Raw genomic sequence first — 13633 nt, 5'->3', positions numbered from 1 at the left:
AACGCAAATATAAGCTAATCAGTACGAATATAATAAACGAAATAAATAAAATTCAAGCGATAGACGTTCTATTTCTTGCAAATGATAAACGGAACAATATTTCTCGCAAAATCGGACGTCTTCGAACCGGAGAAACGAAAAGAGTGGTATCTTCCAACAACGATATCGGCATGAACGTGTATTCTTGCAACGCCATTTCTCTTCATAAAAAAAGAAAAGAGAAAACGAAAAAAAGAAAAAAGGAATCTCAACGATTGTTTTTTACAAAAAGCAAAATAAAAGAAGCCTCACTCTTTTGAAAAAAGAAGAATCTTCTCCGGTAGTTCCTTAAAAATAAGAAAAAGTTCACACGAGGCTAAAATCCGTTGATATCGCGAAAAAAATAAAAAAGAAAAAGAACCTGAAAATTACGGAAAGATTGAGACGGACGTTTTTTACTCAACTGCATCCGCTCGCTTTGTCCGATATAATCGATTCGTTCGAAGCGATTACGAACTCTTCCATCGAGGAATCGTTGAGATCTACCACAGAGGTGACGTTCCTCGACGTTTCGGAAGCTTTCGTGTACGTGGAATCGAAACTGTCGGTCGTTTCCAAAATTTGAGGCGAACTCGAGGACTCGTTTTGTTCCGTAGACGCCTTACTTTTCTCGACCTCTTGTTTCGAAAAAATGATCCCTTCGGTATCTGTTTGATCAACCACAGAGCGTTCTTCCTTTTCTTCTTCCTCCTTGCTCGACTGACCGCAATCTTCTTTCTGAATTTCGGAAGTAGATGTTTTCGACTTTGCTCCACAGTTGCTCGTTCGAAGTTTTTCCGCATTTAACATTTCTTCTTTTTCTTCTATTAGTACCTTTGCATATAGATTCACCAGCGCCTCGTTGAGTAATTCGGTTTCATTGTCACGCGTTGGTAGAGACTTTGATGAATCGGAGTCATCGTCTTCTCTGTATCTGAAGGTCTCGATTTCTTCTTCCGCCAGGCGCAATTCTAATGAATCTTCTTTAAGTTTATTCGGTTCAACGATGAACGGAGGTTCACTCGTACGAATATCGAGCTTCCTAATGCTGGCACTCCCAATCGTGTCAGTCGATCGGGAAGCCGAGTGTATTTGTGAGTTTGAACGCACTCGGACATTTTCAGAATTAATTTCCGCTGTTTCTTCTTGCAATTCTGTCTTTTCTAAAATTCGTTCCCTTAGCGACACAGATTCTTCAACCTCGTTTTCGAGTTCAATCGAGTCAAAATCTAATTCCGAATCGTATTTGGTGAATTGAGAAATTTCTATCGTTTCAAGATCGACGATTCTCTCGAACGAGTCATTTTCTTCCTGTTCCGTTTCTTCATATTTTTCTTCCTTCGTTTCCTTCATCAGCGTCGAATTTTCAAAGAACGTGGTCGTCGAAGTTGGCGTTGCGTGAATCTCGAAAGGTTTCAAGGTCGACGTGGACGTTGAAATTTGTTTAAACGAAAAGATCTTCCGATAGTAGTATCCAAGATAAAAACACGAGATGGCCAGCAGAAATGTGAAGATGGTGTATAAGGATAACTTTTCCTTCAGCTCCACGTTTCCCTCTCCATCAATTTCGAAATCTGACTCTTCGTTCCCATCGATCTTATTCGATTTTATTTTTTCAAGAGACTCGTCTTCGTCGTGTTCGAACGTTTCTTCGCGAACCGATGTTTGCATCTTTTCATTTGCTTCGCTCTCGAATTCGATCAGTTGAAAATTCTGATCGGCCTTGTCGATTTCTTTCCAACTTACATTTCCATATTCCTCGACTCTTGTATCTACTATGTCTTCTTCGGTAACTTGATACGTAACATCTACTTTGTTTTGCTTTGTCGTTATTTTTTCGTCGACCTCTTCGATATCTTCGATCGTAGTAATTTGTTCAACCGCTTCGTCTTTGTCGCTTCCTTCCATCTCCTCGCTGTCGATACTTTCTTCAACTTTGATTTCTTCTTCCGTGTCAGTCTTGTCCAATATTTCGTAGGTTTGATTTAAATTTTGTTTACGGAATTGCACAGGTTCCGAACGTTTCAGTATGTATTTTTTCAAATTGCTCATAAATTTCGTGACGATCTCGTCTAAAGATGCATCCTCCGAATAAGTAGTTATTCTTTCTTCGTTTAACATACTTCCAGCAGCGTTGTAGTCGCTGACGCTCACGATTGGCCTTGAGGGAAACGCTGTTGTAAACATCGTTCCTTGAATCTTCTGCAACATCTTGAGATATTCGCTTCTCATCGTCGTTTCTTCATCTTCGTCCTCTTCCTCCATTTCCTCTGTACCAGTTTCTTCAATTTTATCATTATCTTCTTCGTATTTGTCATCCGTTAAAGAGAACAAATTTATTTTACTCGGTTCTGCCTGTTCAAGCACTACGTCAAGTTCTTCCGGCTCTTCGTCAGAGGTAGCCAGATCGTCACCTATCACGTCGCTTAATCTGACTACAATGGGAAACTTCATGTCCGTGAAAATATCTTCCTTGATAAATCTTAAACAATCCTCTTTAATGAATTTTAATATTCTTCTGTCCTCTATCGGCCATTCTTCCATCTCTTCATCCTTTTCTTCGTCCTCTTCGTCGATCTCGAACTCTATCCGATCCTCGTCATCGTCCACTGGATCGGGAAGAATCTCCAGTAAGCCGGAAAGGTTTTCCAAATTGAATCCGCGGAAGTTCAAGTTCCTCAGGAACCGAGTCACTTGGATTACAACATCGTTTAACCCAAGTCTATTGGCGGCTGGATGTTCGACTTCGTCCTCGAGATCTTCCACAGACTCCACTTCGAAACTGATAGGCAAACCTTCTTGATCCATGGTAGTGATACATAGATCGTAAAGAGAACCTGTGTGATTTTCTTCCTCTTCTAAAGTTTGAAGTGGTCGTATGGTAGCTAAGATGGTGTGTTCAAACATGGAAAGACTCGTCGAATATCTACCCGACTGAAAAATAAAATCGTCTATCGATGACTCTGACTGTCTGTTATTTAAAATGTCGTCCATTCTTTGGATGTCTCCGGGCAAATCGAAAGTGGAGTCTACAGATCGATGGGAAAACATGTTGTACAGCTTTCTGATGGTCTCTTCGTCTACGATGTCCCATACAGGAGTGTTGTTTTCTCTCGGGGCGTTCGAATTACTTAGAATGACGCCGTCAGCCACGTAGTTCGTGTCGATGTTCCTTGTGAAATCCGATACATTCGTGAATATTCTTCTCGAAGTTATTCCAGGTTCATTCTGTGATACTTCAGAGCTATACCTTCGAATTTCATCGGTTATTTCATCGGCTATTCCATCGGTTTGAAGACTTTCTTTTTCGTCATCGATAGATTCTGGAAGATATTCTGCAAGACTATCGTCCGAGACTGCAGATTCTTTGATTTCTTCTTCTTTATCTGCTTCGATCGCGTGTTTTTGATAGCCCTCCGTCTCTGATACTAGTTTAACTTCCTTTTGGAGGTCCTCCGTTACTAATATCGATCCAAATTCCTGTTTTTGGTCTTCAGCTTTCAGTATCGACTCAGTTTCATTTCGTTGGTCTTCCGTTTCTAACGTCGGTTCAACTTCCTCTTCGTGGTTTGTTACTTCCAATATTGCTTCAACTTTCTTTGGCTGGACCTCCGTTTCCGATACTGGCACAACTTCTTTCTCAACATTCTCAGCTTCAAATGCATCTTTCTCTTCAGAATTCTCGAGTTTGAGCGTCGTTGCTTCGAATTGGGTCGTCTGAGTGTTCGCATCATCTAGAAAAAGCTAGTACTTGCTTAATCTCCTCCAATGAAATGTCTTCAAGGTTTTTTAATGTACAGATTACGAGAAGTATTTACACATACATGGTAGAATCACGTTAGAAAGGAATTTGGAAATTTTGAAACAATTCTTACCTCGCTTCTGAGAATATGATTCATCCTCTCGCTCGATGATGCTGGAAGACCACGACGAAGCAGCGTCTTGAGTTACCGTAGGCTTAATCAACGTCGCTAAGTCTCCAACTTGCGCACCAAAGTCTTTGCCATCCACAAAAGTCGAGGTCACCTTGTCGTGATCGCTCTGAACGAAAGATCCGGCGATATTCGTACGACTTTGAGAGTCGCGAGAATCAAGCTCAGCCAGTCGATCCGTATTAGAAGACTCTGCAGAAATTTTTAAGCGGCTCCTGACATCCTCTTTAGCAGGTGTCCTCTCCAAATCGCGACCTTTTTGCGCACCTTCCAACTTCTTCATCGAAACTATCGAAATGTTTTCCTCGTCCATCGACTTCTTCGGTTTACTGTACTTTGTGTGTTGCTTCCTGGTGTCCGTCTCACCAAGGGTCTGCTTGCTCTTCTTCGCGTCCTGCTTCACCTGTTCAGCATGCGATTTACCAAAGTTATTCAACACCTTGTCCGTGACCTTATTAGCATTGGACAACTTCGAACAGGAGTATTTTTCATGTGGAACATCGAAGAATCTTGCAAGGGCGGCGAATTGCGTTTTATTGTCCATAAATGGAAGATTCGACAGTGGTTCCGTTTCCGTGGTTGCGTCTGTTAACAAGTTCTCTTTGTCGAAGCAGTCGTTGTACGTCTTTTCCACGTTTCGAGGAATATTTTTCTTATAACGTTCCAGGTTGTTCTTCCTTGGATAACCTCGATTCTTTAGGCTTTCAGGATCCGTGGCCAAGTTTCTCCCTGAAAGCAGCTTCTTCTTAGCTTCCAATTCCTTCTTGTCCTTCAGCAACGTGACTTCGTTGTATGCTTTTAGAGCCTTCATCTCCCGAGCTTCCTGTTCTTCCAGCGACTCCATTTTCCTCTTCCATTTGAATTTCTTCGAACCGTGGCTCGATTGCTTATCAGCTGGCCTCTTGGATGGTTCTAAAAGTTCCTTAAACGGCGACGTTTTCTTCGTATTAGCGACACTAGAGGCGTCAGGCTGCGCAGGAGGCTCGTTCTTGGCCTTTTTAGGGTACACCGGAGGTTTTCTGCGATAGACCATCGAATCGAACATCGATGGACGTACAACCTGCGAGAAAGGAATCGTGCCGAAAGTCTCTACTTTGCATTTCGCTGTGCATCTCTTATTCTCGCCCCTCTTGTCCAACTTCGATTCTGTCAAAATCGAGTATTTGTTGTCCTTCTGGCACGTTTTACAATCGCAGACGCTTCTGTCGGATACAGGTTTCGTTAAGTCAGCTGGTTTCCTCTGATTGTCGTTAAGTTTCGTCGGTTTTTGACGTATAGGAGGCTTGCCATGGTCTTTTCCAACCGAGTTCTGCGATTCGATCTTACGTTCGTGAAGATTCGCGATCGGAGAAACGCTTCTCGACTGTTCTTTCAGGCATTTACGTTTTAAGAACATCTTCCTGTGTTTCTCACTGAGATTCGAGGTTCTTGGCTGATCTCGATGGTCGTCGTTGTCACTTTGCGTGTGGGCGTCCTTCGTGATGCTTGAGATACCAGGCTTCTGAATATCGCTTAATACGGAAATGTCGTCGTCGAGGGATTGCATGTTCTCTGGCACGATTTCAGAAGCCACATGTTCGTCCGTTTCCTTGGAGGAGGTAGATGCTGAGATCTCGTATCTGATGGAGGCAATAGAAACGTTTTAGAAAAAGGTCGTCTATTCGAAGGTATCTAGTCTATTAAGAAACAATTTTGTGTCTTACCAATTTTACATAACGCGTTCACTGTGCAACGATCAAGCTTAATTTGAAAACTTTTGCTTACCTCTTCGTTGTGTCGAAATGGGTAATAGGTAAATCAACGATTTCCAAGTCTTGCGACGCCGACGATGGATAATGTTGATCGTTCTGTTTTAAGAAAGTAGATGGTATTGACACGTTTTGGTTAGGCTGACCAGGGAATATACTCCATTTCTTCTTCTCCAATTGCTGAAGCATACACTGCAGCTCCGAGTTATTGGCGAAGTCCTTTTCATAACAGCCGTCGAAAACCTTCATGGAGTCTTTGACGAACCTTGGAATATTAGCGTCGCCGAATGAATATTCAGGTGCATTTACTTTTAATACATTTTTCTTGGTTTTCTTCGGCTTGCCAGGACTCAAGCTGCTCCTCTGCGCGGAACTTACGTCTAAAAAGAAACACATAGAATTACTTGTCAGACCAGACATTTCTTCGATAGAAATGAAAATTCTAAATAGAGTTGTAAAAGTATAACGACGCGTACCGTCGTCGATGGCGGTCGTAGGAACCATAATCTTTAATATTTCATTTTCATTCTTCAATTTGCTTCCACTTTCATCAGATTCGACGGTCCTCAAGGTTTCCAAATTGGTCACCACGTTCCGGGCCACGCTCAAATCTTTCACAATGTCCGATAAATTTTGAATGCCAATGGACGTGTTACACTGTCCTACGTACAATTTCCGAAAGACGCTCGATTCGCTCTCCGAAATCTTTAAAATATCCTGCTTGGGTTTATCGTCTAACATCAAACTTCCATTCTCCAACTTTTGGTCGTCCTTCTTAATATCCCTTAATATGTTCAGATCATTTTGCAACAATTCCCGTATCAAAAGTAAACTGTTATTCGTAGTAGTTCCTGTCTTTTGATTCTGACTCTGATCAACGTCGTTGGCGTCGTCCAAGCACGAGTGATAGATCGTACTTTTCGAGCTATCAAAGTCGCTCCTCTCCGCGCTTCTCGTCATCTTGCCCTCGTCGATACTTTTGTTAGGCGTGGAAGTCGCCATCGTGCCGCCGTTCGAGAAACAATACTCCTCTGCGTTCCCTTTGTACAAATACTCGTCCACGATGCAATTGCAGTTGAACAGAGCTTGCAGTTTCACAGGACTGCTACTTTTTTCTACGCTTTGTCTCGCGTGTCTCGAATAGGAGAGATTCGACTGAGACGAGTCCTGTTTTCTCGACAAAGAGTCACTCTCATTCGAGTCCTCCGCACGATCCGATGGATACAGTTTCATTTGTTTCGCGCAACTCCTTTCCAAGCAGTCTGCTGCTACTCTTTTCATTCCAAATGAACTTCGTTGCTCCACCGATGGATTTGTCTTCTCCGAACATACAGATCGATCATCTAGCGGCTGTTCGAGAAGGACGTTCATCGAGGACGTAGATGGATTGCTCTAAATTAACATTTAAAGTCTTATGTATAAGGTGATTTGTTTTAAATATACGTATAATTAGTATGAACGATGATTCCATCGAATACTCAGATTCGTTGATATAACGAATAATTGACTGTTAAAATATATTCTTATGGCCTGTGTGAAACATATTACTTGTACGAATTTATCCTGTAACTTCTACGTATATAGAGAAAATACGACTATGAAAGTTACATCAAGAATCATAGAGGCTGTTCAGATTGCGACAAACGTGGTTAAGCCATCTTTTTAAGATTTCACGGAGATTATGCAAAACGCTTGATGAGAGTTGTCGAAAGATCAGTCGGTAGCGTTCCAAAGTCGGAAGATTATTCGATATTTCATCGATTTCAACGGAAGATATTTTCAACAAGAGCTATTTTACTGAAAGTAATAAAAGAAAAAAAGAAAGAAGCAGGCTACCAAAACTTACCAAAATGATATCCGTCGTAATTTTATCCTCGGTAGTTTCACTCGTCGTCAGCTCGTTCTCCTTACCTTCCATCACCGTAGTTTCATCCTCCTTGCATCCATATATCGCGACTTGCTCCGCCACGCGTGCATTCATTACAATTTCGTCCTGCTTGCGTTCATCCATCGGAGTCTCATCCTCCTTACGTTCGTCCGTCGTAACTTCATCTTCGCGCTCCTTCGTTCGTTCGTCTTTCACCTTCCGCAAATCTTCCAGCGTGTTGAAATCGTATTTATCGAAGAAGTATCGAGACATATTTTTGGTGGTGCTTGTGAGCGAATTGTCTTCCAATTCCGTCAACTTTTTATGAATTTCCCTTTCTTTGATCCTGGTACGCGCATCGGCGACGTCTTGATCGGTCAGCCTGAGAATCTTCATGGTTTTCTGGGCTGGCGTTAAATTGGGATCGTCGATGATCCGCGAGATGGTGTCGTGCGTCTCGTAGGTCTCGTAGCTTTCGCAGGATAACAAAGTCGTCAAAGATCGCGTCCTGTACTTCGAATCAGCCAACTTTATGTACAGACGACCGACGATTAGGTTCGAGTCGCTTCTCATTCTTTTCAGTTTTCGCATCTTTTCCATGTGACACTGTTCAAGGAACAGACAGGAATTGGAATACCAGACGTAGCTGAAAATGACTGACAAACGAAATGGCGATTGGATGACATGTCTGAAAGTGAAAGTCTATGGATAAGCTTTCTTTCGATCGTTCCGTGTAGCAAGGTATTTCGAGAAATCGACACGAGCAAATATTTTACTGCAGCATTTACTTACTCAGAGGGACAACCTTTACGAGGACGAATTCGAAGAAAATAGTCAAGGAGAATCTCTTGTCGTACCAAAGTAGAAGGCCAACGGCTATCACGATTACTTCCAACACGACGTTTTTAAAAAAGCTAAGGATTAACCAAGGTAAGAGGAGGTTCGGCTGCGTTGATGTTAATATGGGATAAAGGTTGATCATATAGGAGAACGTGTATAGGTGGGCGATTACGATTCGCGTGATTACGATCCATGATAGAACTATATCGGTTGAAAGAAAATAATATCGAATTAGTAAGATTGGCGTTGTCGACGTTGATTTCGTCGGTGCTCTAACCAGTTTTGATTGTATCCTCGCCAATAATGTCGAAAATACGTGTTCCTTGCGATAAGGACAAGTTCCAAATTTGTTCGAGCTTGTTGCTCCATTTAATGGGACTCCAATCTAGTGTGCTATTAACCTTCGAAAGACACCGTCTGATGAAAATATATTCTCTTTGACAATTTCTTTATCGAGGAAATTGAAGCCATGAATTGTCATCGGTGGATCCAAGTCGTCGTTGTCCGTGTGAAGAAAATTTAATGCACAAATATACCGAATACACTGAAGAATCTATAAACGGTTACTTCGAAAGTGAAATTTGTGAGTGATTAGGTTTAATAGACGCATTTCTTTCGATATAATTTTTTTGAATAAAGTGACCAAACGTAGCCTAATAAGTTTACTCGATGTTTTCCACGATAGCACGAGTTTGATCTTTTTAAAAAACAAATTTGCTAAAACAAACTCACAAATCTTCGAAAAATCTTTTCTAAAAAAAAAGAAAAAGGAGAAAAATAATTGTCTAACGATGTTAAAAAGGTTTATATCTAAGCAATGTTCATAAGGAGAGCTAATAATATTAATAACGAATCGAAGAAGATGAAAAGAAAAGAACTGATTCTGACTATCGAAATGTTGATTGGTGGGCACGTGCTGTTTTAGAATTCATGGCTTCAGTTGTCGCTCGTTGCGTATCGATGAATCTTTTTTCTCGAGAAATAGAATCAAAGGTTATAGAGGTTAGGTCGATAGGATACAAGGAAATGTTTAGAAAAAAAGAAAAAAAAAAAGAAAACAATGAAAGAAACGAAAGAAAAAAAAGATTCTTACCAAGCCCAAGATGTTCATTATTAATCGTTCGGTTCGTCTGGAAATACCAAGGAAACGTCCGAGGAAGCTAGGCATTAGGAACGCAAAACTGTCGAAGGAGCCGGAGGACCAGCAGCGAGTCGTCGATTCCACGAGAGCCGATCATCGTCGACTCCGTTCTCTGATCTAAGAGTTCTTGATCACCGAAACCTCCGTTTTGAGGATCACCAGGGAATTTTTAAGGGGCTTCGTTCGCTTAACGTCACGTTAATTTTGACGCATTCGGCTTTTCCAGTGGAATTCCGTAGCCGAACGATTTCGAGGTAACAATTGACGAGAGCGAGTTCTCGATGACAAATGAAGGAGAGTATGGTGGAATAAGAGGAGCAAAGAGTTAAAGAAGCTTTAACGATTCAGTTTAGACGATCAGTATTATTGTCAATATCATTTTCGGTATTTAAGGTTCTCATAAAATAATGTTGAAATATCGAAAAAAATATTGATCGTCCGAACGTTTCTTTACGATTGCTGGTTCGATCATAGCGACGACCACGTGAATTTTCTTTAAAAACAGAATAGATGTAGAAAGTAGAAGTATAATTAGGATATTTGCTGATACGTGATAGAAATTGAACGTTTTTCGATACTTCTATTTTTCTGGTAATATCACTGTAAGTCTGTTATTTTATTCGAACCATATATGCTTTATAATATAAGATATTAAATAAAGTTTTGAACATTTAATATTTTCTTAATTGAACATCGGTTGAAAGTAATTATACTCTTAATTTATAATAGTTACACAGCTTGACTATAATAGTACAATTATTTTCATCATAAACTGGTATTGAATATTAATTAATACAGTTCTAAAACAAAAACTAGTACCACAGAAATGAGAATTTAATTTTAGCTCGTAAAAATTATTATAATTATAAAATGGTTATTGTAATAAATTGTTAAAGGCGTCAACATACAATAGAAATTAAAAAATTAATCGAAGAACAGCTTTTACACATTACATTAACAATTTATTACACTTAAACTATTACTTTAAAACACAAACTATTAATCAACAAAATTTAAACTATTGCTATATAATGTTTAAGCCATTAATTTATAACATTTAAACTACTGATCAACAACAATTAGACTTCTAATAGATAATATTTAAGCTATTAATTAACTACATTTAAACTATTAATCAACAACATTTAAGAAATTAATTTATAACATTAATATTATTAATTAATAACATTTAAACTATTACTTTATAACATTTATGCTATTAATTCATAACATTCAAGCTATTAATTTACAACATCTAAGCCATTAATTTACAACATTTAAACTGCTATTTTATACATTTAAGCTATTAATTTATAACATTTAAGCCATTAATTTACAACATTTAAGCAATTAATTTACAACATTTAAGTCATGAATTTGCAACATCTAAGCCACTAATTCATAACATTTAAGCTATTAATTTTTACATTTAAACCATTAATTCCTAACACTCAAACTATTAATTTATAACAATTAAGCTATTAATTTATAACATTTAAGCAAATAATTAACAACGATTAAACTATTAATTTATAACAATTGAAACATTAATTGGCATCATTTAAAACATTAATTTATAAAAATCAAACCATTCTTCGAGGAATCAGTAAGTCTCCCGCTAATAGCCTAATACATCGATAGATTTAACGAAGAAATACCTAACCGCGATTACAGCCAATTAGATCATATTATTTGCTACATAATTAATAACTGTATCACGTACTGCGATGCAGGCGGTATTGGAGAATAAAAGAAATTTTATGTTACAACTATGACGAATAAATTTACTCGTTTAACATGAGAGGAACTAAAAAGGTATTTTAAACAAGCATTAAATAAGAATTTTAAGTATCGCAAACAGTGATGTAGGTGTTATTCAAGAAAGAAGAACATTTTATTTTTTAATTAGCACGAGTAAATGAACGAATATCGATAATATAATATAACGCTTAATATGAATGTTATCTGTCTGATTATTTAATACCTTAATTAATTTCACAGTAACGTTACCGACTGCCGTTAGACTTTTTTCCCCTTTTCGTTCAAACTAATTGATAGTCGAAAACTAGTATTAAAGAAGTGTGAATTTAGTCTTAGTTTGTAGAAACTATTAAAATGATAAAAATGGATATCGTATTAAATCGTTAAAGATGCCAATTTACGATAAAAATTAAGAAATCCTCCAATCCGATTTTGTTACAATGGAAAAACCGTCTCCTGCTATGTCAAAAAATCGTTACCGTTTGATTAACAAACCGACGCCTTGTCAAGTTATATAAGGAACACGGAAGTCGCGCGCGAGCTCTTTTGTGCCTGAAATTCCGGAGAGTGAACATCGAAGAAGAACATAAATATAAGGTAAGTAAAAAAAATATCAAACAACAACATTGCAACTAGTAATTTATAACGTCTAAACCATTAATTTACAACGATTAAGCTATTAATTTATAACATTTAAGCCATTAATTTATAACATTTAAGCCATTAATTTATAACATTTAAGCAATTAGTTTAGAACGTTTAAACTATTAATTTATAACATTTAAGACATTAATTTATAACATTTAAGCTATTAATTTACAACATCTAAGCCACTAATTTACAATATTTGAACTGTTATTTTATACATTTAAGCCATTAATTTATAACATTTAAACTATTAATTTTTAACATTTAAACTATTAATTTATAACATTTAACCCATTAATTTATAACATTTAAGCTATTAATTTACAACATCTAAGCCACTAATTTACAATATTTAAACTGTTATTTTATACATTTAAGCCATTAATTTCTAATATTTAAATTATTAATTTATAACATTTAACCTATTGATTTACAACATTTAAGCTATTAATTTATAACATTTAAGCAATTAATTTAGAACGTCTAAACTATTAATTTATAACATTTAAACTGTTATTTTATACATTTAAGCCACTAATTTCTAACATTTAAACTATTAACTTCTAACATTTAAACTATTAATTTATAACATTTAACCTATTAATTTATAACATTTAACCTATTAATTTACAATATTTAAGCTATTAATTTATAACATTTAAGCCATTAATTTGTAACTCTACATCCATTGATTTAAATCAATACCATCAATTCGTAGTGAGTGAATTAATGATTTATTTTGTTTTATTTTATTAACGGAATCCATCAAGTTTTTGAAGTGCTATTTTATTTCTATATAGCATTATCTTTTAATTTTAAATACAGTATTTAATCTCTCATTTCATTATTTCGTATAAAACCGTGGTAACACAGAGTTCAATTTTAAGATATAATTTTCCATTTCTGCTCAAAACCAAGGCGACAACACCATATTCATGGAATCAAGGAAGCAAGTGCAATTTAAAAGAAGGCGACGACATCTTATAATTTGTCCATACGCGCTACAATTGGTACCTCGCATAGTTTCGTTTCTTCGATGATAAGTACAAAATTCAAGTACGATTATGCGGATCCACGTACTACAGCTATTCCAATTAATAAATTTCAATACACGCCACTTCTTTATTATAAAATAATTTTGCATCTCTGCTTCCAATGCTTAGAAACTCTTTATGTAAATGGGACCCGAAAGTAGTTACCTCCTCGTGGTGGGTCCCGGTAATTGGTATCGTTTTCCAAATAATAATACACCAAGTACTATTTTGAATATTAGTATTATTATTTGAAAACGATATCAAGCTAAAAACTACATGAGTATAGTCTGGTCTTGATCATCCAAAATATTTTTGGTGATCTAGACTGGACTAATAACCCCCCGCGGGGGCACCGTGGGACATCGTGGGACATCGCAGGACACCGTGGGATGCGAGCGTTTTAGCCTTAATTAATCATAAGATAGATACCTATGTTATGTGCATTGTAAGCTCATTCTGTACAAAGATACTTATCTATCTTGGAACGAAAAATAAATATCTCGTCTCTCTTGATCCCCCCGCTTACCACACTGGAAAAATTGTTCCCACGATATATCGGTTCACGGTCGCTCAGTTCTTTCAAACCGTAGCGTGACGTACTCGCTCGTGCGTATTCCGGGTACGTGCGGGTCAACGTGCACTGG

General features: G+C 37.6%; 1 protein-coding gene across 1 annotated transcript; it reads right to left on the bottom strand.

The window, feature by feature from the left end:
• Positions 1-438: 438 nt before the first annotated feature.
• Positions 439-9573, bottom strand: LOC138181017 (uro-adherence factor A). The gene is made up of 7 exons (XM_069115473.1): positions 9499-9573; positions 8683-8806; positions 8358-8606; positions 7545-8221; positions 5715-7090; positions 3894-5569; positions 439-3752 (listed from the first exon to the last, which is right to left on the bottom strand). Exons 1-7 carry the CDS (start codon positions 9571-9573, stop codon positions 439-441), a joined length of 7491 nt encoding a protein of 2496 aa, XP_068971574.1.
• Between the last annotated feature and the right edge of the window lie 4060 nt (positions 9574-13633).

The sequence above is a fragment of the Bombus flavifrons genome, chromosome 1, assembly GCF_040668555.2.
Source record: "Bombus flavifrons isolate JBK064 chromosome 1, iyBomFlav1_principal, whole genome shotgun sequence".
In the NCBI taxonomy this organism is placed as follows: domain Eukaryota; kingdom Metazoa; phylum Arthropoda; class Insecta; order Hymenoptera; family Apidae; genus Bombus; species Bombus flavifrons.
Note: the sequence above shows the minus strand (reverse complement) of the source record. Positions and strands in the feature narration are given on the sequence as shown.